We start from the raw sequence: 26,357 nt of genomic DNA, 5'->3' as shown, positions 1-26,357 counted from the left end.
TCCCAGCAGCTTCTGAGATTATTTTAGTTCATTTAAATGCAATAAGCACTAACAGCAAATGCCCTTCTGGCTGGCCCGTTTTCAGGCTAACCAGTCCAAATGAGGAAATGCCTCTGGCATCAACCAAGAAGCCCCCAGCTGCACTTCCTAAGAGAGGAAAAATAAACTACAATCATACACCCAGTCCACACCCCTCTCTACTTCTTTGGTAGTGAAAAGAAATCACAACTTAAAGTATTATAAATAAAAAACTTGTACCTATGATAAAGTGAGAGTCAGACTAATTTGCATGATCCTATTATTATATATAGTACACCCGCACCTGGAAGGAGTCCAATCAGTATTAGTCTCATGCTAAGCACTGTGCAAATGTACTAAAAGTGTGCCCTTGCACCAAAGAGTTTGCAGCATAAAGAGAAGCGCAGAGAGGTAAGGTGACTTGCCTAAAACCGTCAGCAGGTGAATGACAAAGGTGGGAAGAGAGACAGGCACAGGAAACTCTTGGATCACTTCCCAGTGCCTTGCACATTGATCACGCCCTAAAGCAACATCACCACAATTTTGGAACTGCATCCACTGCGTATAGACAGGACCTCAGCTACTGTGGCAATGAATATGCTGCCATTCTCTGTGCAGATCAGGGCCATTTTGATTTAGTTAAAATAGATCCAAAATCTACAATGAAACAAACCAAATTCTTTTGAGCCCCATCAAAGCTAAGTGTTAACATCCATCTTTACAGTGTGAGATCAAAAGTGCCCCAATCTTCACCCCGAATTTTCAGTGGGTGCACACAACTCATGTAAGAGAAGGCTGTGCAGTAGTTGCCTATCAAGTCGTGCGACAGTGGGACAAGAGGTGATACCAAATCAATATTGATCACCTGTCCTGATTCTCTCCCTTTCCAGGTCGTGATATGGCAAGCACCACCTTGCCTGGCTACCCACCCCATGTTCCCCCAACTGGACAAGGCAGCTACCCAACATCAACTCTTGCAGGAATGGTTCCTGGTAAGTGAGCTGCCAGCCCTCAGTAATGGTGCACACATGTTTGAACGGTTACCAGCAATGTGAGAGCTTTCACAGCTGGCTTGGCTATTGCTTTGCTGACATGAAGTGCTATTCTTTTCATAAAGAAACCATCAGCTGCCTATAACCAATGTAGCTAACCACCCCTTTTGTAATGCATCTCTTTCCCTTAGTAACTGATTCACTGCTGCTATGGGCAGCTAGCTAGATATAACCTGTGGCAATTAATTGGTAATTAATTAACCCTAGTATTCATTAACTAATGTAATTATTTTCCAATGACCCATGCAGATTATTATGTACTGCTCATGGCTCAAGATACTTACCTATCCAATAACTAAGGGTGACAACTCACCCTCTGTCTAAAGCCATGGCATCAAACTGAAAATTATCAATGGTAATTTAATACCTGCAGTATTTGAAGACTTACTGTCTATATAGCTTAAACTTACTAAGAACTCAGAAATTATTAACAGTATTTCATGAGAAACTAACTATTCACTCTTAACAACCAACTATTTAACCACCTCCTGTTTGTAAAATAGTGCCTCCAATGCAAAAATCTATCAACCTAATTCTACATCCAAAGACAAACTTTTTCTTTGATACCCAGTGCTTTGGAGAAAACCTCAGCATTTGGATTCTCCCACTCTTTCAGAAGAAGAGAGGACCATTTTACTCTAGGACAATGGAAGAGTTTATTACCTCAGGCTCTATTACCCACTCTCCTCTGATGACAGTTGTCCCCAGCAGATAAATGAAGAGGCAGGATTTTCTTTTCTCAGACATGGTAGCTCAGAACTCATCTGACACCAATTTCTGCTTTATATGGCCCGTGGTTGTGAGTCGTGATGATTGAGGGCATATACACAGCCTATTCTTCTGCTTCTGAAGAGATGAGTCCAGAACCAAAGCAGCAAAAACTTGAGAACAGAAAGCTCTTAAATTACTATCATATGATTTGCCAGGGCTTATAAGTAGAAAGCCTGACTTAACTCTCTTGCAGATCTCAGAACAGCCAGCTAAATGAACATTAACTTTAGTGAGAACAGAGGAAATATAACTGTTAGGAAATGTTTTCAGGTCAAAGTCTCAACATTTTTAAGTGACAAATCATAGAATGGCCTGAGTTGAAAGGGACCTGAGAGGTCACCTAGTTCAAGCCACCCTGTAATGGTTGGACATCTTTACAGGTTGTGCAAAGCCCCATCCAGCCTGACCTTGAACACTTTCAGGGACTGGGTATCCACAACTACTCTGGGAAACCTGTTTCCAGTGGCAAATTTTAGGTCATGTCTGACACTAAATTATTCAGGGAGATGGTTTGGCTCCAGAATCAGACAAGCACTAAGATACTATAGAATGAATGAACACCCCCCACAGAGCTCCCCCCAGTAACAGTAGGTAAATTCATTTGACAACATTTAGATCATTTATGGTCAAAACTTTTAGGAGGTCACAGCATACAGAGATTATTAATAATATCAAAATAGCTATCTCTTTGAGTAGAAACTGTTCAGTGATTGCTATGTAAGGTTAATGTCCTCATGACAAGGATGATACTGACTTCTAAACTGGGACAAAAATCTTAAGACCACTAATATCAGGTCACTTATCCAAGGATAGGGTATTTCAGCTCCTTGAAGTGGAGGCTGCATATAAAACAGTAGTGTCCCAAAAAAATCCCCCATAAATTTTCCCCAAAAGAAATGGAACATAATTATACAGAAAAAAAGTTATATGTCAAAGTTAAAAAAAAAAATATTCTGGTCAAATGGATATCTTCACGTTAAATCTGATGTCAACATTCTAGCAGAGGGAGTTTTTCCAGTGGCCTACCAGGGCATCCTGCAGTAGTTACTGCATTTTTCAACAGAGCATCAGGTTCTGGCTGTTTCAGTCATACCTCACTGGTCAGACCCAGCCAGGAAGCCCTTTTCTTTCTGTTTTCTAGTGTGACTGAAGCCAACAAGATGGAGATAAAGAGGCTTCCTGGGAAGAAACAGAAAACTTCGCTTTAGTGGGTCACTCTGCAGATCCCTGCAGCCACTACTTTGTGTCAGTGGCCAACAGGAGAAATATGAGGAACGGTGTTAAGAGTAGAGCAAACATATATTGGTACTTTCTCAAAAGGTCTCCCAGCCTCCACATTGCAACTAAGAGCAACTTTCTAAGCCAGACTTAGTATCTTTCTATTTAATATTAAACCCTTGATAGGTTTTCCCTCTACAAATGCAAAAAATGTCTCCTGAATCTATATAAGCCTTTGACATGCATAGAAACCTTTTGCAAGAAGTTCTGTAGCTAAACTACATATTTTGTGAAAACTAAATCCCCTATTTGTTCTGAACTGCCACCTGCTAGGCTCACTTCATGCCTCATCGTTTCTGTATTAGAGGACTAAACCAATAAGATTTAAATACAGATGCCAAGAAATAGTGTTAGTAAAGATTTCCTGAGCACAGATTGCACAGAATATAGGCCTCCTGAGATCAATCCTCTGTGCTGACTTGAAACCTCTGTTAGGAGTCCAGTTTGAACAATCAAATACAATGGTGCCAGTGGTTTGTTATGTGCCCTTAGGCCCAGAAAGTTCAGGGCCCAGTGCTTTAACTGCACTGGAAACAAGAAGTCAGCAAGATGAATGCTCAGGAAGTATCTTTAAGAAACATCCTAACATGCAAACAAAACTACTGTTCAGATGTGAGAAAACATGAGAAAGAGACCCTGTCTTCTCTAAACAAAAGTGCAGAGCTAAACACACAACTGTTCAGAAACCAGATTTCTAACCCATTCAAAATTCTAATTCTTTGATATTTGTTTTCATCTTGCATGGGTATGAGGAGTCAGAACCTTGCAGTTCAATTTGCAAACATCAGGATGAAACATTTCAATAGCATCAACATGTTCTAGATGTCAAGACGTATTAAAATAATGAAAGAATTGAAAGAAAATTAAATTAAATGAGAAAAGCAAAATGAAACAAAACCAGAAAGTTGAAACATAGAAATTTGTTTCAATTTGCAATAACTTCAGAACTTTTTTTCCAAAACTCTATTGAAGCTGACAAGCTGGAGAAAAACATTTCCATTTCAATGAGACAGCATTTTCCAGTGGAAAACTGAGAAGATTGTTTAACCAGTGCTAATCAAAGCTGCTGTGTTCTACCCGTGACAACCTTTCACTAGACTTCTGCTCACATAGTCTCCTATAGCACTGCATTCATGCAGTCTATAAAAGGTTGTCTCCTGTAGCACTGCATTCATGCAACACGGCCAGCAAATGCAAAGGTCTCTGAGGTTTATGCAGATAACAAGACCAGATACCTACTCCTGCATTTGCCCTTCCTGTAACTTCAGGTCCCAGGCTGTAAACATGGACGAAAGCCAGTGGTCCTGAGCACACACTTGGAAAAGCAGGGGTTAGTCACTCACAGAAAGATGGATCACATGCTGGGCCACACTTAACCTACATATCTGAGAGAAGTTTCCTAAAAACGTAACAGAATACCTTTGATCCCTGTCTCAATTCTTCCTCTTTCGCAGAAAGGACGTCAAGTTTCTGCAAACTGTTTTAGTGAAGTGAGCATCCGCTGAAGGAGCTGGAGTTTACACAGAGCAGTGCGGAGCCTGCAGAGGGCTGGGGACGGCAGCAGCAGGGAGTCGTTAAACAGAATCCAATGTTGATGAGGAAATTACACTTGTTTCATTAGTGATCGGGGAAGGCGATAGCTCAGTTCCTCTTGGTCACAGTTGAGCTCAAAAGCTCATTATCCTGCTGCATGCATGCTTTCACTCCTCGTCAATAAACACTGTTTCCAGTGGCTGCCCTCCCTCCTCCCCACGCTCCGTAGCTGTGGCTTTTTCTCCTGCGCTTAACCCGTGCTTTAGCAGCACTATAAACAGTTTAGGGTGTCAACCCAGCAGGGAGTGAGAGAAAAGACTTGAAATATCAGAGCAATTTCTCTCCATACAGTGAGAGAAATAACAGTGAAGTTACGTCATATGAAGCACTTCAAAAGCAGAAATTCTCATTAGGAAAGTGGGTTTTTTTTCTCCTTCTTTGGGAAGCAAACTCATTCCAGTATATTCCACAGATAAATCATTTCAGTAGAGAAAAATCTGGACTGTGCATTGCATGGTCCTCTTCGCAGGTTTCACCTGTTCCTTCCCAGCTAGTTGTCAGAGTTTCCATGCAGGATGTTTCTAGCTATGGAATTATGCCGAGTTATTATCATTAAAACAGTAGTTAGCAAGATCTCTCACACAAAATGAGGTTTTATGCTGAAACTAAAAGCCACTGTGACTAGAATACCTTTGTATGATGATTTGGTTTGATTCATACTAATTTTTGCACTGAGTACTTTGGTTATCATCCTGAGTACCTCTAAAAACCTTGCTGGAAAGATCCTCCTCAAGTTTAAAGCAGTACAAATCCCCTAACTTGAACAGACTTCATTTCCACCATCTGAGAATCTGTGGTTTTGGCTTTAACACTCCAGTGAGAGGAGATTTGCAGAGATTATGCCATAATTAATTGACATTCTTTGGTAATTGTATCACAGGCATCCATCCCATCTTGCATTACCTTCTTTTCCTGTTCCATGGTATCTAGCAGGAACTTCCAGGTGCTTTTCAAACACTTCTGTTGTTCCACCTCTGCCTTTGGGCAGATCAGAAGCTAACACCCACACTATTCTTCCTCTGCCTTTTAAGCACATAAGGCCTTTCAGATGGCATTAATTGTCCACAGTCTGTTGTTACTACATTAAATTCAGCTTATGAACAGATCATGCCATGATTTTCCATAATAGAATGATACATGTTTAAGTTTGGGGAGATTTGTTTATTTTGAATGCAGCACAATCCCCCTTCAGTTACCAAATACCCTGCACAGCCTTCTAAGAAACAGGGAGACAGCTCCTTCCACAAGTAAAACAAAATGTTTTAGAAGACTCTGCACCATTCGGATCTTGGTTCAGAGTCTTACTAGATGACAAAGCTTGGAAGCATTTTGGTTTGGGCTCATTTTCCTAATGTGAAAAGGGGAGCTGTAGCCCTACTTGTCTTTCAGATTCAGCACATTAACTAAAGTGCTAATCATTAGAAAATTATTTTCTAGAGCTAGAATGCAGCAAGTTTTCTCTATAGCTCACTAACTGAGCATAAAAGAGAGGTTAATAATATATGAATCACTTTTCTAATATTATCATCCAGAATAAGAAAGAAAGTGATTCATGTGTTTTCTATTTTATTTTGTATTTAAGCACAGCCAACCCAGAATACTTCCAAAAATGAATTATACTCTTCTCCACAAATATGCCATCACCCTCAGTACCCTAATAAAAAAAAATTAGCAATACATATTGCCACCAACAGCACTGCTAGTTCCAAAGAGTTCCTTGTGAGCTTGTCCCATCAAGCTTCCATGCCTGCTTTCTTCATGCTACTGGAGAACCTTTGATCTTATTCATAAGAAAGCTGATAATTAAGTGCATAAAAGCTTGCATATGCATTCCTACTTCAGCTTGAGAATTGGGAGACAGAAGGCAATGGAAAAAAAAGAAACAAAACCCCCCAACTTTAATAATTTATTCATATTATTGAATTTGAACTGATTCCTTGATTGTGAAGAAGTCAATCTTGTGATGCTTAATGATGTGAGTAAGCACCTTTTCACTGAACAGGCACTGCAGTGACTTGAAGGGAAGAGGCCCAGCTAGACAGGGAAGCTACATACGCCAGTTTTCCTGCTGGCAAACAGATTCAGCATGAACACTGCTCTGATGGAACAGCAGACATAAATCTTTATTCCTCACTGTATTTCACACCTTCCTTGGTTTCTTCCAGGGAGCGAGTTCTCAGGGAACCCCTACAGCCACCCTCAGTACACGACCTACAACGAGGCCTGGCGGTTCAGCAACCCTGCATTACTAAGTGAGTACCTCTTTCCCACAGCACACCCCCAGCCTCGCGCTCCTTCTGTTTGTCTGTTTTCTTTTCTTTGTTCTGTTTGTTTGTTTGTTTCTGAAGAGGATTTTCAAGTATTTGGGCAGGTGAGAAGCCTTTTTCCTCACTCTCCAGTCCAGTTGGAAATGGGTATATATATATAGATATATAATGGATACCTCATGTATGCATTGTATGAGTTCTGAAGCCGATTCCTCTTTCATGAGACAGTTCAGAACTCCAGTTCAGCTCTGGCTTCTCCATGGGCTGCATCCACAGTTTATTCCAGATTACATCAAAAGTTAAATTTAGGTTCTGTTACTCTTAGGTCACAACTAACATACTTTCAAGGCCTGGTTAAAAACTCAGATAAGGTTTCACTCATCTCCCAGGCTAAATCCAGAGTCAATTCCTAGGAAATCTTTAAATCCCATAGAATTTCTTCCAACTGGACCAGTTGGACTAATGTCTAGAGTGGGAGACAGGCTGCATCACAAGATTTATAATAGCCAGTAGAATTCTCTTGCAGGGATATATATCTATCTCCAGTCACTGATATGATCAGAAATAGTCAGGGTTTTTTCAGAGGGGAAAAAAACTCCTACGAGACCTTAGCTTCTAATACAACATTTCTTTGCAGGGGAATAGGAAGAGACTTATTTTATGTAAAATAAATCAGTTGTGATTATTACTTATGTATTTATTGAGGTTTAACAACTGGATAATAGATGCACATTTTATTCCAGTGCTGTTAAACTTCAGTAAATGTGATCTTAATAATCAATCACTATTTAACACACATTCGATAACCATCTAAAGAGCTTTCATGCCAAATGTGACCCAAATCCCAAGTAGTAAAACACTGTAATTTTGTTTCATTTCTCCCCTCCTGGTTTTAAAGTGACCCATTACACTTTGTTAGGTACACTCAGAATACCTGGCCCTGACACTTTTCTTTGTGGCTATGGATCAGGTGTGGCATATTTGTGCTGCAATGTTTGTTGTGGTTTAGCCCCAGGCATTAGCCAAGCCCATGCAGCCACTTGTTCAGTCCCCCACCAGGAGGATCAGGGAGAGAATTGGAAGGATAAAAACTAGAAAACTGGGCTGAGATACAGACAGTTTAATAGGGAAAGCAAAAGCCACACACACAAGCAAAGCAAAACAAGGAATTAATTCACTGCTTCCCATGGGCAGGCAGGTGTTCAGCCATCTCCAGGAGAGTAGGGCCCCATTGTGCACCATGATTATTTGGGAAGACAAACAACATCACCCCAAACATCTCCCCTTCCTCCTTCCTTCACAGTGACCATGGTGCTATCTGGTCTGGAATATCCCTTTGGCCAGTTCAGGCCATCTGTCCTGGCTTCTGTCTCCTCCCTGTCCCCCATGCACCCCCAGACTCCTCAGTGGTGTGGAGAAGCAAAAAAGCCTTGGCTCTGTGTAAGCCCTGCTCAGCAGTAACAAAACCAACTCTGTATTATCAACCCTGTGTTCAGCACAAATCCAAAACACAGCCCTTACCAGACACTGGGAAGAAAACTAACTCTACCCCAGCCAAAACCAGCACAAATGCCCATGGGCTAACTTATTGACTGTCAGAGGATGCAAAAGGATCTCCTTCCCATAGAGGGGCGTCCTATCCAGAGGTCAGAGTAGCATCTATCGACTGAAGTGTGGCCCTCAGTTGGCTTCCACTGATTGCCTTTCCCTAATCCCATTAGGAGATCAATCTCCCAAGTTCTTCTTTTGATTCTTTTGCTTTTCTTTCTTTCTACCTTTCTTTTTGTTTTCAGTTGTCCTTTATTTCTTTTCTTAGTTTGATTGTTTCTGTTTTTTGGTTTGGTTTTTTTTTGTTTACTGTTTGTCCTTTCAACCAGTCCATTCTTCTCCTGTGTTAACTTTCAGGTTCCCCTTATTATTATAGTGCCACATCCCGGGGCTCCGCACCTCCCACTGCTGCCGCTGCCTATGACCGCCACTAGTTACCATGGAAACCACATGAAACTGCAGGGCGACAGCTTAGGCCTCCACATTGTACCTGTCTGATCACCTCCCTCCATCCCTGGGAAGGGTGAAGAGACCTTCTCCGTTCCTCCCCACAGTCCAGTTCCTTCCTCTTCGCCATGAAGGCGCCGGACCAAGCGCTCACCACATGAGACTGAGACCCCCTCGTTCCCCCTGCCCTCCGCCCCGACCGCTCCCCCCGCGCCAGGAACAGCCTGCGGCCAAGTGGCTTTCCCTGCAGGAGCCCTCCAACACCCCTGGGTAAAGCTCAGCCGTGCAAAGTCCCCTCGGCTTCCAGGACTCCAGGGGGACTGGGAAGCAATGCAGCTGGCAGCCATTGCCTTACAGGACCCCTTTCTGGGAGCGGTAAGGGCCAGGGAAACAGGGGAGAATGCCGCCCGTGAAACACTGTTCCCCAAAGATACACTCTTCTGTGGTGGACTCTTGAGTGTGTGTAACCTGAGATGCTCACCCTGTTTCCCAGGACAGAGGGAACAGTCTGGCTAGAGCAGAGATGGCAGCACAGAGACCTGGCCCATCTGGCAATGAAGAAAGGACCAAGTAAAGATCTGCACCCCACGAGGGGTTGGTTCTCTGTGCACCTCATCCCCACTTTCCAGAATGGATTCCCCCACAGTTGGCTGCACCTCACAGGTGGTGACTTTGCAGACCAGAGTTGGGAGGAACCTCACACATACACCCACAATTTCTGTGACACACAATCAGCTCAGACAGGAGGATGGAGCAACATTTACAAACAAACCGGCGAAATGAAGAAATATATAAATAGATATATAAATATAACTGTGTTTTTATGCTTTGTCATGAAGGTCTGTAAAAAGGAACAAAAAAATCCCCAATTTTCTAAAAAACCCAAGCAAACAAAACCAACAAAAAAAACCAAAATAATAATTAAAAAACCCTACAAAAATAAAACTCCAAGTCCCATCTCCCCCCACCACCTGAATGGCAGCCGAGTTCCTCTGACGTTTGATGCTCCTCTTTCACTCTAGGGTTTTGTTTCCTTTCTGTTTTGCACTACAATGGGATGATGGTATTGGAGAGGATTGGATGCCAGCTCCACCCAGTTGCCTCCTCCTCCCCCTCCTTTCCCAAATCCTGTCTCTGGGGAGCAGTGTGGACAAGTCACATCTGACAAAGTTACCAAATACATCCGTCGACAAAAAAAAAGCACTCTGAGGCAACAAACGTTTTCCATGTCACTGGTTGGCAAACAAAGAAAACAAGCCCAGCTGCGCTCTCTCTGCGCTGTGTGGTGGAAAGTGTGGGGCTTCATGTGGGCCCATCTGATTGCCCTCTGGACAGCTGAGACTGAGATGGACAAATTCAGGATTGGCTGGGATAATTGCTTGGTTCCCTAGTCCTTAGCCTTCAGCCCTTTTACCTTAAACTCTGTACCTGTGACAACTTCAGTTCACCCACATCCCAACTTTTGCAATTTTAGATATGCCCAACACCCATTTTCCAGATCTCCACTGCTGGTGACAACCACCTCATTATCTGTGCCCAACACCTAATTTCCTAACCATTATAGCCCTGCTATATGGGCCCCCCTTTGATTCCCTGCCCATCTGCTCATACACCTACTAATTTATAGGCCCCCGTTCAAATCCATATGCTTGCATCCTACCAGCCAGACCCAATATATAGCCCCATCTTTTCATCTTCAGTCCTGTATTGTGCACCCTAATATTTACCCTTTATCCCAAATGCTCACCTGATGATTCTCTAGGGATTCTCTGCTCATTTTGGTTCCCAAGTGACGGACAAACACTGTTCTGCAAAAGGCTAACTGTCAATAGAAATGCTTATTACTCCTGTATTGTCAGCAAACTCATAAACTGTTCCTTGCACTGACACTTCCTCAAAATTACTCAAAGAAAACATGAAGGCAGCTATAGCCTGTCCCCAGGGCACCAAGTCTGCCAAAGTAGATCCTTGTTGTTTTAGAGAGGTTTCAGATAAAACTTGTGGGCTATTGTCCACAGACAAAGACAGGATTGAGAATAAAACCCCCAAAGGGCATAAAAGTGAACAGTGGAGCAATCTGTACAGCCAACATCATGTATAAAATCCAAAGTTCCAAGCCTCTGAGGAGATGTGGTAGTGGACTTGGTATTCTGTCTCCAAGTTTAACTTGTATGTATAAAATCCACCATCAGTAAACAGCTGTGTTGATCCCAAAGGCCCCTTTCACCTAACTTTTTCAGCCTTTGCATGGCTTTAGCTGATTATAGGTCTGTGTCTTCTTTAATGGGGTGCCCAAATGATAAGCGTATTTGGGGGGACATTTACATATAAGATAAAGAGCTAAAATCTGTTCCTGTACAGAATAAAATCAAAGAGGTTACTCCTGATCTATTAAAAGTGTCATTCTGCACATCTTACCTCTGAGTAACCTCTGCTGCAAGTAGCAGAGCTGTTACACTGTCACCAAGACCAGAATTGGCCTGTTGTCTGATCTTACTCTATGAGAGAAGAAGGTTCTGTTCAATTTTTAAAAATATGCTTTCACCACTCCTTCTGTTTTCCTTCACAGACACCAGATAGATGCTGAACCCACTTAGATTGGTCTCTCTTTTAGTCTCTCAGTACAACCTCTGCTCTACTTGTGCACCACCCAGATTCACTCAGCAGGTAGTCAGTGCAGAGGCAAGAAATCCCAGGACCAGCAAAGAGAAGCTCCTGAGGAAGCTAGAGAAAAAGAGACTGTCACACCTCACACTTGGCCACCTGCAGCCCAGGGCCCAGGTTGAGAGAAGCCAGCAGCTCAGAAATGCTTATTTTTATAATGGTGTTTCACTAAACTTGAGGACACGAGCTAGAGTCTGAAAGCAGGATTTAGTTGTCTCGCTCATGGCTGGCTTGATTTGACCCTTGGAGGGCCAAATCTATTGTTGGCTTAACTCCACTGGTAAAAGAGGATTTCCACCAGGCATTGGATTGGTCTGGAAAAGTTCAAAAGTACAGCACATAGTTTGACCAGGAAAATTCAAAGGAAAGCAGAATTATGCAAAGGACTGGGCAGTCTAATCCTCTTCCACCACCATCTGTAGACCCTCATGCGAATGTACTGAATTACATTTGCCAAAGAGTTTCTTGTGTTGGTTGTTTTGATTTACAGTCGGTGGATGCATTGTAAAGCAGTATTATAGCCCAAGTCTAGTAGCTGACATGGGGATTTATGTGGTGATATTATGCAGAAGAAAACCATCAATATTCATCTAGATTCCATTAGACTGGACTATGCAGGAAACGCAAAAATTCTACCAATTATTTAATATTATGTTATTTGCAAAAAAACAATTGCTGCTTTGTAGGAAGATAATGTGTGTAATGTGAAGGCAATTCCTCTTGTATATAAGTTCATCTCCATCTTCATCATGGTAGTTATTAAAACAGCCTCGTCTCATCCTGTAGATAAGGAACACGCTGTGTGTACTGTGCAAGTCTCGTTGTGCTCACTGAAAACAAAACAATGTGTTCAATAAAGCACAGCACAAATCCAAAACCTGAGGGAACAGCCAAACCTTGTAAGGACCCTTTCCCCAACAGGCCAACAGCTGCTTTGTTATAGGTGGGGGGTTTTAATAATTTTCCTTCTAAAAATGTTACAGAAAAAAAAAAGAAAAAGGATTGGAGGAATTGTGCAAAATCCAGTGAAGTCTACAACACAAACCTCTCCTCCATTCTGCTGTCTCTTACCTTCTCACATTTCTTTCTCAATCCCTCTTTCTGTTCAATTTATATCATTTTCTTTTATTATTTCCCATTTCCAATGCACTTTTCTATCCTGGGAGGGAATAGCATTACTGATATGAGAGCAGGTATCTGGGACCTCAAACATCCTAGTTCTCCTTGTGGCTCTAGAAAACCTTTGTCAAGTCCAATTTCCCCACACACCTCAATTCCAAGACTCTGTAAAATGGGAATAACAACAGTTTCTAGTTCACAGGGGGATTGCACAGCTGAATTAATTAGCACCGGCTCAGTGCTTTGAGATTCTGGATAGAAAATTCTATCAAAATGTTAAGCATTATTGTGAATAATAATTAATGTTTCCATGACATTTCTCTCTTTTCCTTTTTCTCACAAATCATTCCTTGTTTCTTTTTTTTTCCTTCCTTATCTCTCCGTTCACTTCTTTCTTCTCAGGTCATTCTTAGTTCTGTTGCTACATTTGTTTTATCTAATGGACCAAGCAGAAACGTTGTGAGACTGGGTCTCCTCTCTCTACTCGATCATGGGAGAAGAATCTCACGAAATCTCAAGTGCTGTGCTTGGCTGGAAACAACAGGGACCATGGCATTCAAAACTGGGCAGCACCTTTGAGTCCTGCTCTCTGAAGCTCTCACATCCTTTTGGCCCAGTGGGATGTGGGGAGGATTGCATGAGGTGGATGCAGTAAAGCTGACACTTGTGGCCTGTGAATCTGTTGGGGAGAGTCGGTGGCAATGAGCCCTGCTGTGGAAACAGGGAGAAGTTTGCATGCTTTCTGACCCATCAGTAGTGATGAATCAAACCCAGAGTAAGACTTTGGAATTAATCACAACATAAATGTGAGGATGTTAAACACGAAAAGGAAAACAAAAAGCCCTGCACCTCTTTCTTCTCTTGAGTATAAAATTATATATGCTTATTAACAATTTCCTAAAGGAATTTTTGTTTTGCTGAACTGTTGGAAAAACTCCACCCTTTTGTCCCTAAGGAAAAGCACCCCTCTGGAAAAAGAAATAAGAATCATAGCTGAGCTGCCCCCTTTGGCACTGACAGAGTGAGGGCTTCTGAGGGACCCACAAATACCACAGTGTGCTCCTTGGCTGAGCCCATGATGGTGGCAGACTTGCAAAGCAGGAAGGAGGGACCAAACTGGCAATTACAGAACTGATAACAAATGTAGAGCAGCTCTGCTGATGATCTCCAGGCTAAGCTTGACATGAGACTGGGGAGGGAGGGGGCCAGTGCCAGGTGCAGGGTCACATCCATTCTAGGCTTCTGCAGCCCCTCTTGGCTTTTCCTCATCACTTCAGTTCTGTTTGACTATTTTCTTTTCTCTTTTTGTGCACATGATAAATAAAAGCAATTTTTTTTTTTTCTATGTCATTTTTGTGGCTTCTGGCTTGTTTCTCTTTCCCTCTCCTTCTCTCTCTCTTCCCCCACTCCCCCAACACTTTGCTCTCCGATAGATTCCCCTTGAGGTCTCTGGGATGTTACATTTGTTGCACCTGGCACCCTTTGGGCACTGTGTAAACAACATTAGGATTGTTAACAACCACCACCTTGCATGATGGACGGCATTGCACATGTTTGCAACACCCTACAGGTACAATCCAGCCTCTGAGCCCCCATCAGCCACCACACGCTTCTCTGCATCGCCAGCAGGACTCCCTCTTCTATTGATCTCACTCAGTTGATTCCCAATGATCCATAACACATCAGGTACCCCCAGGTAGTTCAGAAAATCAAAATGCTATTGGGTAGCTACAGCATCAGAAAGATGTGGGGTAAAGCCCAGAGTCTCCTTCCCCTTTAAGCTTGTTTCCTCATAGCCCCAGCTGGGATACTCTGTCTAGGTCAACTGGGGAGCAAAACCCAGTGTAAAGTCATAAATAACCCATTCTCCAAGCTGTTCATCATCCACCTAACAAACATCTGGGCATTATATTCAGGTACGCTATAAACATACCAAATACTGAGGTATTCAGTCAATTTCTCCTCAGTTAAGCATTAGTTCTCCAGGAAGTCCTATGCAGTTTACAGTCACAGAGGTGGACTAAAAATGTAGCAAGAAGTCAGGCTAGACCAAACCAATTTTACTCCTACAATTTTTAATCATTATAAAATATTTTCACAACACTTCATGAAAGCCAGTGGGCCCCATTTTCTGCCAGTGCACGTGTATGTTGAGGAAAACCTGAGCATAAGTGCTGTCATGAAATCAAATGTTTTTGCTCATGAGAGAGTTAAAGCATCTCCTTTTGTTTACTTTCTATTTTTCCCTTACAGCATTAATAGCATAGGCTGAAAATCCCCCAACAGGATATTTTCCATAAGTGAAAGTCAATTTGTTGAAATCCAAACAAACTGGCAAAACTGCCTGGCAACTCTCCTGAAGCTGGAAGCCTCAAGTTTCCAGGGTTTGCTGCCTGCAAGACAGACAGGCCTGGGGTGTGATGTAGGGATAGGCTTGCACTCAAAATTGGAATAAAACTGAATTCCCCAATTCTGGCACTTCTTATGCATCAGAATTCTCTTTCTCTACAAAAGTTTAGGTGATAAGAATCAAACAGCAAATCGATAGATGAATCCTAGATGTTAAATTGACTGGAATCGAAGGAAATTATTAGTGTACATTCACTGTCAGAGGTGAAAGGCTAAGAATCACCAGATAAATGTGTCAGACAAATGCAGAATGGATTTTAAAAATTCATCCTGGTAACATAATCTTACAAAAATGATTTAGAAGCTAACATGATTATCTTATTTGTATCACAAAACACAACCCAGAGATCTTCACCCTGGCATTCCTTGTGTAAGTCTCCATAACTGGCAGTAGAACTACAGCAAAACTTTTCAATTTTCAAGAACTTACATATCTTGCAAAAATAAATACTTGCATGAAAGAGCTATTCCCACCATTCAAACTAGTATTATGTTCCTTTAATAATCCTGCATCATCAATGGGAGTCCTCAGTATGAAAATGTTATGTGATAAAACTAAAAAGAGCACCACAGCCTGTTTCCTAATGAGTAAAATGACATTGTGAGGGTTTATACAACACTAAGTAAAGAAATCCTCTTTATGATTACTCTGAAAAGAAAAATAAAGAAAAGTTTGAACATTCTGATATGATGACAACCTTCTTTAAATGTACTCTTCAATGAGTGTAGCCAATAAAAGATAATGCACATCTCAAGGTATTCATTTAGGTAGCAGATTAACTTACTGGACACGCAATAACTACTGAAGAACTGTAAGGAACTGTGGAGTGGCAAAAATGGAATAACAGCAAATATAATAACCATGTTTTAAAGGAAAAAATTCATCCTGAAAACTATAATCTAGCAAGTCTATACAATGATGTCTGTGTCCAAAAAAAAAAAAAAAAGCTTTAAAATATTAACAGAAGGATCCACTCTCTAAAAAAGCAGCAGTGAATGAAGATGTGCCTAGTAAACAGTCCGCATATCGATTTTTCTCTTCTTTAGAAAAAAGCTGGGAATATCCTCAGGACAGTTAACTTACATGCTTCAGGCATTGTTTGCAGAGAAGTAAAGAATGTTTGTATTGTCAGTACCTCATACTTAAAAATCATGATCCAAGTACAGGCAAAAATCACAAGATACATTAGAAATAATGTAGTTTGTATGTGACACCATTTTGTATATATGTATATTTATATACATGTATATAAAATAAATACAAATGAATTTTTGTATGACTTCTAGTTTCAGTGTTCTCAAGACATCTACAGCTATGTTACTAATGGTGCCTCTTCCTCTGTAAGTCAGAAATTTACTTCTACTGAAAAGGAAGCATCTCACTGCATCACAGGGACCTTGTGGTGAGATGCTTTTGGGAGCAGCTCAAATGTCACAAGACCTGGAAATGGCCCAGTAACTCCTGGCGAAGATGACAGGGCTGGTCTGAAACCAAAGCTTATCAAGGCTTGGGTTTTTTCCTGTTTTCCCCTGTGTGACATTTTGGTGGAAGATGCCTTCCAAAACCTATTTGATAATTTCAGGTTCAAAATTCTAGCTGGAAATTCATTCTGTAGCAGCAGCTTGGAAAGGACTGTTTTCCACTGGTTCATGTATCAGGAGATGCCCTCTTGTCAATCTTGGCTGCTTTGTGCAAGCCCTGTCTCCTGCCATGCTCTTCCTTCAAGATCCTTTTCTGTGCCTTGCCAGAAAAGCTGTAAGGGACTGCTTTGAAGGGCTTTGTTTGGTGTTGGGGTTCTTTTCTAAACTGAAATAAGATAGATTTATTTTAGATTTTAGGAAGTAATTCTTGACTGTGAGGGTGGTGATACATTAGAACAGGTTTCCCAGAGAAGCTGTGGATGCCCCATCCCTGGAAGTGTTCAAGGCCAGGTTGGATGGGGCTCTCAGCAACCTGGTCTAGAGGTGGCATTCTTGCCCATTGCAGGGGAGTTAGACAGAGACAATATTTAAGGCTCCTTCTAACCCAAAACATTTTATGATTCTATAATGACTTTTAACCTGAGACTAATTTCAAACACATCCTGTTGAACACCCACAAAAGGAAGACAAATGAAACCTACAGAGAAAACTGAAATGGACTGAACAGGGTGAAACTTCACACAGGTAGGGAACCTGAAGAGAAGAAAAAAGCATTTTTTTTTCCATGTCAGCATCCATGAAAATCCTGTTGTAACCACAGAGCTGTACTTAGAACATTTAGAACCTCCTTAATATGCTGGCAATGGTTAGATAATCTGGCAGCTTCCACATATGTAATTCACAGACTCATGTATGAAAGTCAAATCATCATTACCAAGCAAATCAAAGCCCCCTATTTTCATGCTGCTTTCTCTAACATCAAGACCAGTATTATTTAGTGTATGCTATTAAAATTAGTCACTAGTTTATTTTTAAGGAAAATGCTTTTAATGTAACTGGGAAAGGTGAGCTTATGGACATAGATGCACTGTACGGGCAGCTATTCTTCTACTGCTTGTTTTTTGTTCTTACTGTTTGCTAATTGAAAAAATTTAAAATAATTTCTCTAGCTATGCTTCAAATCTCAGAGCATTACATAAAATCCAGGAACCCAAATTTTAACCAGGAACACCTAGCTAACAATTAGCTGTCTAACCCATCAGGAAAGTTTATATATCCTATCCCTCTGTCAAAACTGAGTAGAAATAGGATAATAATTTGCTAATGCTACCAGCTGAGCCAACCTTTTATCTCAAGCAGATACAGTCTACACTCAGGAAGTTCCAGGAAGACTCTTAAAAAAATAATTCTCCTTAAAATGTCATGAATTGCCTGTTTGAACTTGAAAAGTTCCAGAGAAAAACAAAGAGCAGTAAAAGAATTGAGCCAAAGCTACAAAGCTGGGTACCCAAAACTTAGCAAGTGCCAGAACACAGGAATACTGTACAGAACTCTGCAGGGAATGTGCCAAAGGGAACAGGAGAGAAATTAAATCAACTTGTCATACTTTTTGCTCTCTAACTTGGTAGAGTCTATTTGTAACAGGGTAAGATTAGCACAAGAGGTTTGCACCATCATGAAGAGAAACTCCTTGTACACTCCCTGCCATCCACCTTTGTCCAGCAACCCATTAACATCAAGAAAGTATAATATGTTAGTAGGTTAAATTTGCTAATAAACCAGGATGTGAGTGTATTATAGCTACTTAGTATTCAGTTTGTTCTTTTATAAATGATTTGGTAGAGAATCAGGCCCTCCTCTCCCTCTCTAGCTGACTCTCATCTGATTCTAATTCAATTTCTCTGCCTATTGTTTATTTCACCGCTCCCCTGTGAAGTGTCAAATGCTGATGTTCCGTCAGCCCAGAACTGTCGTTTATATTTGTCATTCAGTCCTTGTTAAAAAATAAAACAGGACTGCGCCTGCCTTGGAGCGCTCTGCCTGGGAATTCCCTGTGGTAAAATTAGTCCATTTAGATGGAAAGTTTTGTGTCACTCCCCTGTCTAAATTGGCAGATCTGGCTCTTTTGCAAAAACCAATAAACTGTGAACCTTGATGCATCTGTCAATCAAACTCATCTTTCGTGAGCAAAGCCAGATGACAACAAAAGCTGGGCAGGCTCCTCCGATTGGTTCTTCTCATTTAGGCATATCAGGAGGCACCTGTCACTCCTCTGGCTCAGCATCATGCTCAGAGGGACTCCATTCCCAGAGAGATGAAGCCTTACTGGGGGCTGGGTTAGGGCTGGGATGGGAAAGGAGAGAGGGGGAGTTTACCCTTCTCACTTTCAGTACAATCTGCAGCTTGGCTCCTTCCTCATAGCACTGGTGGGAGGCAAGGAAGTGGCATCACCTTTTGTTCTGGAAATGCTTTTTTCACATCTCAAGCAACCTCTTAAACTGCAGGTTTTCTAGTGGCTAGGAGGATGTAGAAGGAGCAGTAAATGTGACATGCTATATCCCTGGGGCTCTGGGAACTAAGCCACAATACCACAGAGGAGAGATGGGACATATTCCAAACCCCTTTCCAAAGCTGCTGTGCCACCATGCCTCCCTGGGCACCCACTGAGGAGAAGCAGAGAAAGTATTTCTGCCTGTCTGCTAGGAAAGAAGGGGATTGCAAATTGTTTGCATGTCAAAGGAAGTTTATATTTCATATAAAGGCATAAAGAGGGAACAAAATGGCAGCACAGATCAATAGCTCACACCATGGGACTTGAGAGGAGCTGGCACTTAGGAGCTGATGATACTCTGGGAACAATCTCCAGAGAGAGCAGAACTTCATAGCACATCTCACCAGTGTTCACTGGAAAATCCTGAACTCTTCCCAAAAAAGGGGGCTACATTTTTATTAACTGTTTATTTTGCTTTCCAAAAACTGATTTTACATTATTTTTTGAAGTGTTATCATTTGCATACTTGCTTTACGTTGCCCTTGAACCAATCAAGAAACTTTTTCATCCACAGAGATGTTGCTTGATGGTGGATTTTTTTTGCCTCTAAGGCACCTCATCACAACCTCATCTTAGGTACCTATATTTTCTCTTTCTACTTTGTTTTTCTCAGAACAGCTCTGCCTTTGTATGTCACTTACACTTATGTTTGCAGGAATCATGCAGTAATTATCTTGGCAGTTGCAGTAGCCAAAGAGTTTTCTCAAAATCAGAATACAGTACATGACTATTTCTCACAGTTACAAGTCTCATCAAAGTTTTGTGCTTTTGCTCCAAGAAGAATATGTGATAAAAGATTGATTTCTCAGCCTCCCTAAAACAGTTGTGAGTTCTTTTGGTTCTACCATCCAGTGTAAATTACAAGCTCAAAAACAAATGACAAAAAGCTTAAAATCAAACTGCAAAAAAGCTCTTTACAACATTAAAGCTCATGTAATTACTCTCCCTGAGTGTTTGAGACTTGCCAAACAGGACATACAAAGTACAGATTTTCATGTGAGATGAATCTGGTAAAATATTGACTGGGTGATACTAGTTAGCTTTCATACACACATCTACTGGGCTACACATATAAGGTCAAAATACAATCTGTACCTCAGTGTCTGGGGTCTTGAGCAGACTGCTAAAAAACTGCTTTTAGCAGGCAGGTTACAGGCTACTGAGTGAGTACACAAAGTAGCACAGCCAAAGGCTGCAGTCCTGGAAAGGAACATTAATTACAAACTGTGACTATGAGCCATTAACATCACCTACAGAAACAGAGACAATGACTCTGTGCTTCATGTACTGTACACAGTAAGATATCATTCCTGTCCTGACCAGCCTACTTATCATTAGACAAAACTCAAAGGGAAAGTGACTCATTCAGTGCTGCTCACCTGATCATTGACAGCAAAGGAACAACACATAAATCTCGCCAGCTTTGCCAGAACATTGGATCCTCCTGCTCTTTGTGCAGATATGGATAAAAGGATAAAAAGTATCCTTTTTTATGGATAAAAAGGGAACCATCATCAATTAGTGTAGCTACTTTTTTTTAAAAAAGAAATTATTGAGAAAGTAAATGAAAGAAAAGATAATGAAGCTTCAACACAGGCTTTCTACCTGCTGCATCATTTTCTGGCAGGGGAATACATACATGTAATACATAGAATGTCTAAGAAAAGAATTGGAAAACACTGTGACAATATAAAAGAGAAACTTTATAATGCTGCAGTGTGGAAATAAAGTGCTAACAGAGAGGTCACAGAAGCACACCAATAGGCCAAAGAACGGCCATAAAGTTGTTAATTAATTTCAATGTTTTGGGAGACTCTCGGTAAAGATTCCCAAAAGTAGCTCTCTAAAATGTAGCTCATACTCCAGGATCTAACCAAACACCATGGGTTTTACAGAATCACCAATAGCCCAGCGCTTTCCCAGCTCATGAGCATCTTTTCTTCTTGTGGATGCAAGAGTGGAATTCCTTCCATGATTTATTCCCATCCCAGGACTCTGCTTTGAAGGTTCACCGCCCAACAACTCTAAGAAACTGGCCAGTTTTCTGAACTGGATAATATTTTGTTATTTGGTTTCATCTATGTCAAAATATTCCAGAGGCTCAGTCTCTGCAGTTGTGACCAGCTCTTCTAAAGGGTCCAAATGTGAGCTAGGCATGTAAATATGTACAGCTCACTATTTTTACTACAAGACTTTGAAAAGTCTTCAGACACTCAGTTGCACATTATGCACTGAATTTTAGCTTTATTGAATTTTTTTTTAAAGATCCCTGAAAATCATTTTCATCTCTATCTACTCAGAACTTAGCTTTAATTAATTCATTTATTTTTAACTTGCTCTTCGTTGAAAATTCTGGAGTTTAGGTTGACTGGGATAAATCTCACCCTGTTCTTCTACCAATTAGATTATATATTCACCATTCAGCTTTCTTTTAGGTTTTAATATAAATCAGAACAAACTTAAATTGTACCCTGTGCTCCAACTACTTCATTGTGCTCCCCCTTCTGTCTGTATCAGCTGATCACTCTCACTAAATTTAGATACTACTGTCTGCAGCAGAAATTCTCTCGCTGCTTTGTTTGCACAACAGGTACCATAGTGGGCTCCTGGCCCCCTCCAGAGGTCTCAAAGAGCTCCCACAAAATAAACTTTGAACAGCAAAATATTTTGGGGGAAAAGGCCACAAAATACCAATGCTGTGAAACATCCAGGGGATGTTGAACGTATCTTCTCCTTGGAGGTGAATTCTCTGAAATTACTGCCTTCTTGGAAAATCCTGTTATGGGTCATAGTGCCATGTGAGGTTTCTACCAAAAGAGGGGAGAGAGAGTGGAAACAAAACTAAAAGTAACTCAGAACAGTCTTTGATTCTGGAAAGTTGTCACAGTCTTTATTAATATCTCCAATATTGTCAAATGTGCCTTTCTGGTTTTGTCTTTGAGTATGGATTGGCTATTTTGACTCATTATTGTTTGTTTATTCATGTATTTTACATCTTCATTTGTATTTTTCTTGGATAATACAACAAAACAAACAAAAAAAAACAACAAAATAACATTTTTATTTGCTCTGAGACCTGTTTGTGTTCTCAAGCTGAGCCTGAGCACAGACAAGTTCCCCCAGAAGAGAGGGAGACACCAGAACATTTGAGACCCATGGCGAAGAGTCTGCAGGGAAAGGAAGATGTTTCCAAGGTCATATCACAGGACTGGGCCTCATCATTTTTGTGTTCCATTCTAAGATGACTGGAAGGCTTTTTGGAGTCTTTCCTTCTAAATGAGTCATACATTGGCAAGGGTACTGGGGTTTTTTTGTCATCTCTGAACTACAAAGGTTTTAATTCAGGAAAATCAAAGCTTTGGTGTATCTCTTCCCTTGCACAGCCACTCAGAACACAGAAACACTGAGCCTGGATTATTTGATTGCTCATGCACAGAACATGTTTTTTTGTGCAATGTATATCTGTGTATGTTAACAGTGAGCATCACAGCCCACGTTAAATGGCCAACCAAAACCTCAGCAGGCAGCTGAAAGCTTAGACTAACGAGTTTGGTTTATGCTCCAGAATAGTTCTTAATTTGCCAAAACAGACACTCATTTTGAAATACCCCATGCTGCTACCAGAGGAGATACATACTGACAACAGCCATACAGCTGCAAGAACTTCTTTATGCTCCCTCTCTTCAGACACAAGTGTTGTGCCTGCAGGTGCCCTCACTTTGTCCCATTAACCCTATTTCAAAACATGCTAAATGTGTAAGCCACTGATCATTGGGTTTGCTTGCCAAAGACAGAAAGCCTTTTTCCTGACACTGTCTCTCCTTTGTCACCCAAAACTAGTGGGCAGTCTGTCTAACGTGGCTTGTTCCTAACTGATCAACCTTGAAAAACAAAATGCAGGATTCTAGTTTTGGTTAGCAGGGCCAAAATAATAGCAACATGTTGTTTCTGCCACCTATCCCCATTGCGTTATATTTTTTCCCCAAAATGAGCTTTTGTCAGCCTCTTATTTAAATGATAGAAAAGTCACCCAAGATACAGCCCAGACTGAAGAAGCCAAAGAGAGAAGAAAATGGTCATTAGAAGGAGGAGTGGAAAGAGTTTAAAACCAAAAGCACCAGCCATACCTCCTCCATGGAGGACTTCATGTCCCTTGAATAAACTCAGTGCTAAGGAACTCTTTCATGCTGGGCTGCCAAAGCAGCAGACTGCTACTCACAGAAGTTTCTGCTGTGAATTCAGGCATGACTCCAGCATTTTAAAATACACAATATTCATAGCAACCAACCTGTATATATAATTGATTATGGTTCTCAGCTTCAGCAATGAGATTTTGCTTTTTTTGTCCTTTCTGTGCCTTTTGTCAATCTTGCAGGATATTCATCTATATGGTGGTTAACCCACTCATTAACACTGCGATATTGGTATGACAAGTTACCTGTGCTGTGCTAAAAACCAAGGTTGACTCTACAAATGTCAGTGAGGATCTGTCAGTTCTGCTCCTGAGTCAGTATCTGCTTGGCCATGAGGTTAGTCCCCTGAATTTCATTTTACTAGCCATAAACAGTTGCTTAAAGACAAATTGCTATGCAGACCACAGCCATCTCCTGCTTGAATCACAAGCACACCAGAAGGCACTCAGGGATCTCTTATCTTCAAGCAACCACAATAATTCTCCCTTACAAGTCACACATGAATAAAAACCTCTTGTTTCTGATTAGACCATCTACAACTTTCTGTAAGCCTCCATTCCAGATTAGTCACTACATAAATGAGGCATAGCATTGTTATTACTTCCTCCACCAAGTATACAAGAATCTTTATGTAGTTCTTCAGGGCTCCAGGCACAAATCTTAGCTACACAATTCACTCAAAAATCCTTCCAAATTCAAATGCTTTTCATGTCTTCAGGAATTTTCTGTTCAAATTTATAATTGTGACACTTTCTTACCTTTATCTGTGCTCCACATGGTCTGTTTCTGTGCTGCTCAGGGCATTCTTTGACCTCTGCATCCCCTGGTGTCAGAAAGACTGTTAATTGGAATTCATTAAAATGGTTCCTGAACACTCCCCAGAAGATAAGCCACAGGCTTCCTTAGCACAACCAGACTCTGCAGGTCACAAGAACACAAGAAAAAGATGGCAACTGATTAAATTACAGAGTAGCAAATTAAAAGCTGATTAAAATTTTTCCCCACCAGTTTGTATTTTGACCAACTGAATTTGTCACCACAGGAAGTTACCAAGATTCCAGAAAAGACTGGGCAGTTTTATAAACAGAAGAAAACACAGGGTTATGAGTACTCAAGAAGCATTCTGCAGATTTTCCAAGCTCACAACAAACAGGAGATTCCTGTCTGCCCACTGCACACTTCTACCTTCCTGTAAAGAATCTGTTGAATACTGCTAGAGATGGTCAACCAGGCAAAACATGAGCCTATCTCAAAAATCCTATACTTCTAAATCCACAGAAATACCATTAAAAGGGAGGAAGCAGCCTGCAACTTTGGCTTGCATTTCTGATTGTGGGGCATGCAGCAGGAGCTGCATATTGAATAATTTTAAGTAATTTGCCTTGCTGCTTTAGCTACCTATTATATCCTGGTTAGTCCTAAATGCAACACCCCTGGAGCTTATTTTGGTTGATTTTGTCTCCGCTGTTTTATGTAGAGTTCAGTTTTGAATCATTCTCTCTTCAGCAACAGGAGTTTTATCATCTGTATTTCACAATGCAGAAAGATTTGTATTTTTTCAGGTTTCACTCTCTCTTTTCAATTTTTAGGGGTAATTTTTTTAATAAAATTGTTTGTGTTCCTGTCTCAAAGATTCAGTGTTATAGGAGAAAATATGCCAGTTTACTCCTTTAATGTGTCCTATGTCATGTTCACCTCACTGGCTCAGGACAGCTTGATCATAACCATTTTTCTCAGAAGCTTGATTTGCCTTCTGTATGCTCCACTGTCAGTCAGCCCTCTGAAGTCAAAAGAGTAACATTCATGTAAACAGTGTGCAAGTGAAACTGGAATCAGGCATTGACTTTTAAGATAGCTGTTTTCAAGTTCATTGCCACAGCTACCCCAGAGGAGACTCCTATTGCACTGTGATCATCTTGTCTGGCCTCTGATATGAGATACCCTTAGGGCTGCTCTGAATTAATTCCTGCTGTGAGTCCAATAGCTGGAGTTGAAGTAGGAGAATCTTTCTGAGGAACATTTGCTACAAACTGTAAAGGTTCAAGTGCTGGAAAATACAGTGAACCCTAACTGTAGTATTTTGACAGCTGATTACCTGCACTGCTGGAAATATGCACATTTTTTCTGGTTGAATTTACCTGGTATCAGCGTATAGGTGCTGGAGCTTCAGATTCCAAACTGTGATCAAACTATGTTGCAGAGTTCTTTGCTACCAAACTATATGTCCTTCATCTTTGCTCATATTTATAAACTACAATACTACTAATCTTACTTTTAAGGAGGAAAAAAAATGCCTTTATAAATAACCTGAATTTAGACTTTATATCTGTATGTGGAGTCACTCTAAATGAAAGAGACAGCTGATATGTTCTTTCCTGTATGCTTGCTCTTAGCACAGTAAACTTTAAATTTAAAGTTTCTAACTGGCAGAAAACTTGGGAGCTCTACAAAAAGACTGCCTTAAAACCTTTGCAGTTTTACTATGATAGCTGCTGGCTTTCTACATCTCCTCACCTAACCTACTTCGTTTTAGCATCCTAGAAGTTCTAATGCTCATGTGTGGTCCAGCAGGATTCAGGTTAGAGGCTTGACCCAACCCAGGGTAAAAACAGCAATGTAAAGACAGCCATAAAGAAGCATTTGGTCTCCTCAAAGCTCAGTTGCATAGTTTTTACCAGATGAGAATTATATTTGTGCTTGCTTTTAGTATGACTGAGACCATAAGAGAGACCATCTACCACATACTGTTGTGTTTTACCACCCCCAGTTTGGGGCTTGCCACTCAAATTCAGTTCTGTCTCCAGGCTGGTTATGATATGGGCACTCATTTTGACAGCTGGACTGATGAAAACTTTGGGTCCCAAGACAAAGATGATGACTGAATGCTGGTAAACTGAGCCACAGTGCTCCAAAACCGAGACAGGCCCCTGCAGCTACAGGCTCTGGATGGCCATTCCAGAAATGCTGGGCTCTGACTTAATGCTGCTTGCTACGAGATGAGCAGAAAAGCTACTGGTAACTCTTC

The 26,357-nt window shown here is 41.0% G+C and overlaps 1 protein-coding gene across 5 annotated transcripts in view; it reads left to right on the top strand.

The window, feature by feature from the left end:
* PAX2 (paired box 2) overlaps window positions 1-14,102 on the top strand; it is a 102,645-nt gene extending 88,543 nt beyond the window's left edge. For 3 of the 5 annotated variants that reach the window (XM_015633171.2, XM_015633173.3, XM_015633169.2), the window contains 3 exons: window positions 909-1,010; window positions 6,878-6,964; window positions 8,904-14,102. In XM_015633171.2, the coding sequence (XP_015488657.1) occupies window positions 909-1,010; window positions 6,878-6,964; window positions 8,904-9,025 (311 nt within the window). In that variant the 3' untranslated portion in view covers window positions 9,026-14,102. Of the gene's footprint in view, window positions 1-908; window positions 1,011-6,877; window positions 6,965-8,884 lie in introns of all 5 variants that reach the window. The other 2 variants (XM_015633175.2, XM_015633172.2) reach the window with 1 other exon arrangement.
* Window positions 14,103-26,357: the final 12,255 nt, after the last annotated feature.

Source organism: Parus major, chromosome 6 (genome assembly GCF_001522545.3).
Source record: "Parus major isolate Abel chromosome 6, Parus_major1.1, whole genome shotgun sequence".
Lineage (NCBI taxonomy): Eukaryota > Metazoa > Chordata > Aves > Passeriformes > Paridae > Parus > Parus major.
This window is presented reverse-complemented; position numbering and strand designations above follow the sequence as displayed.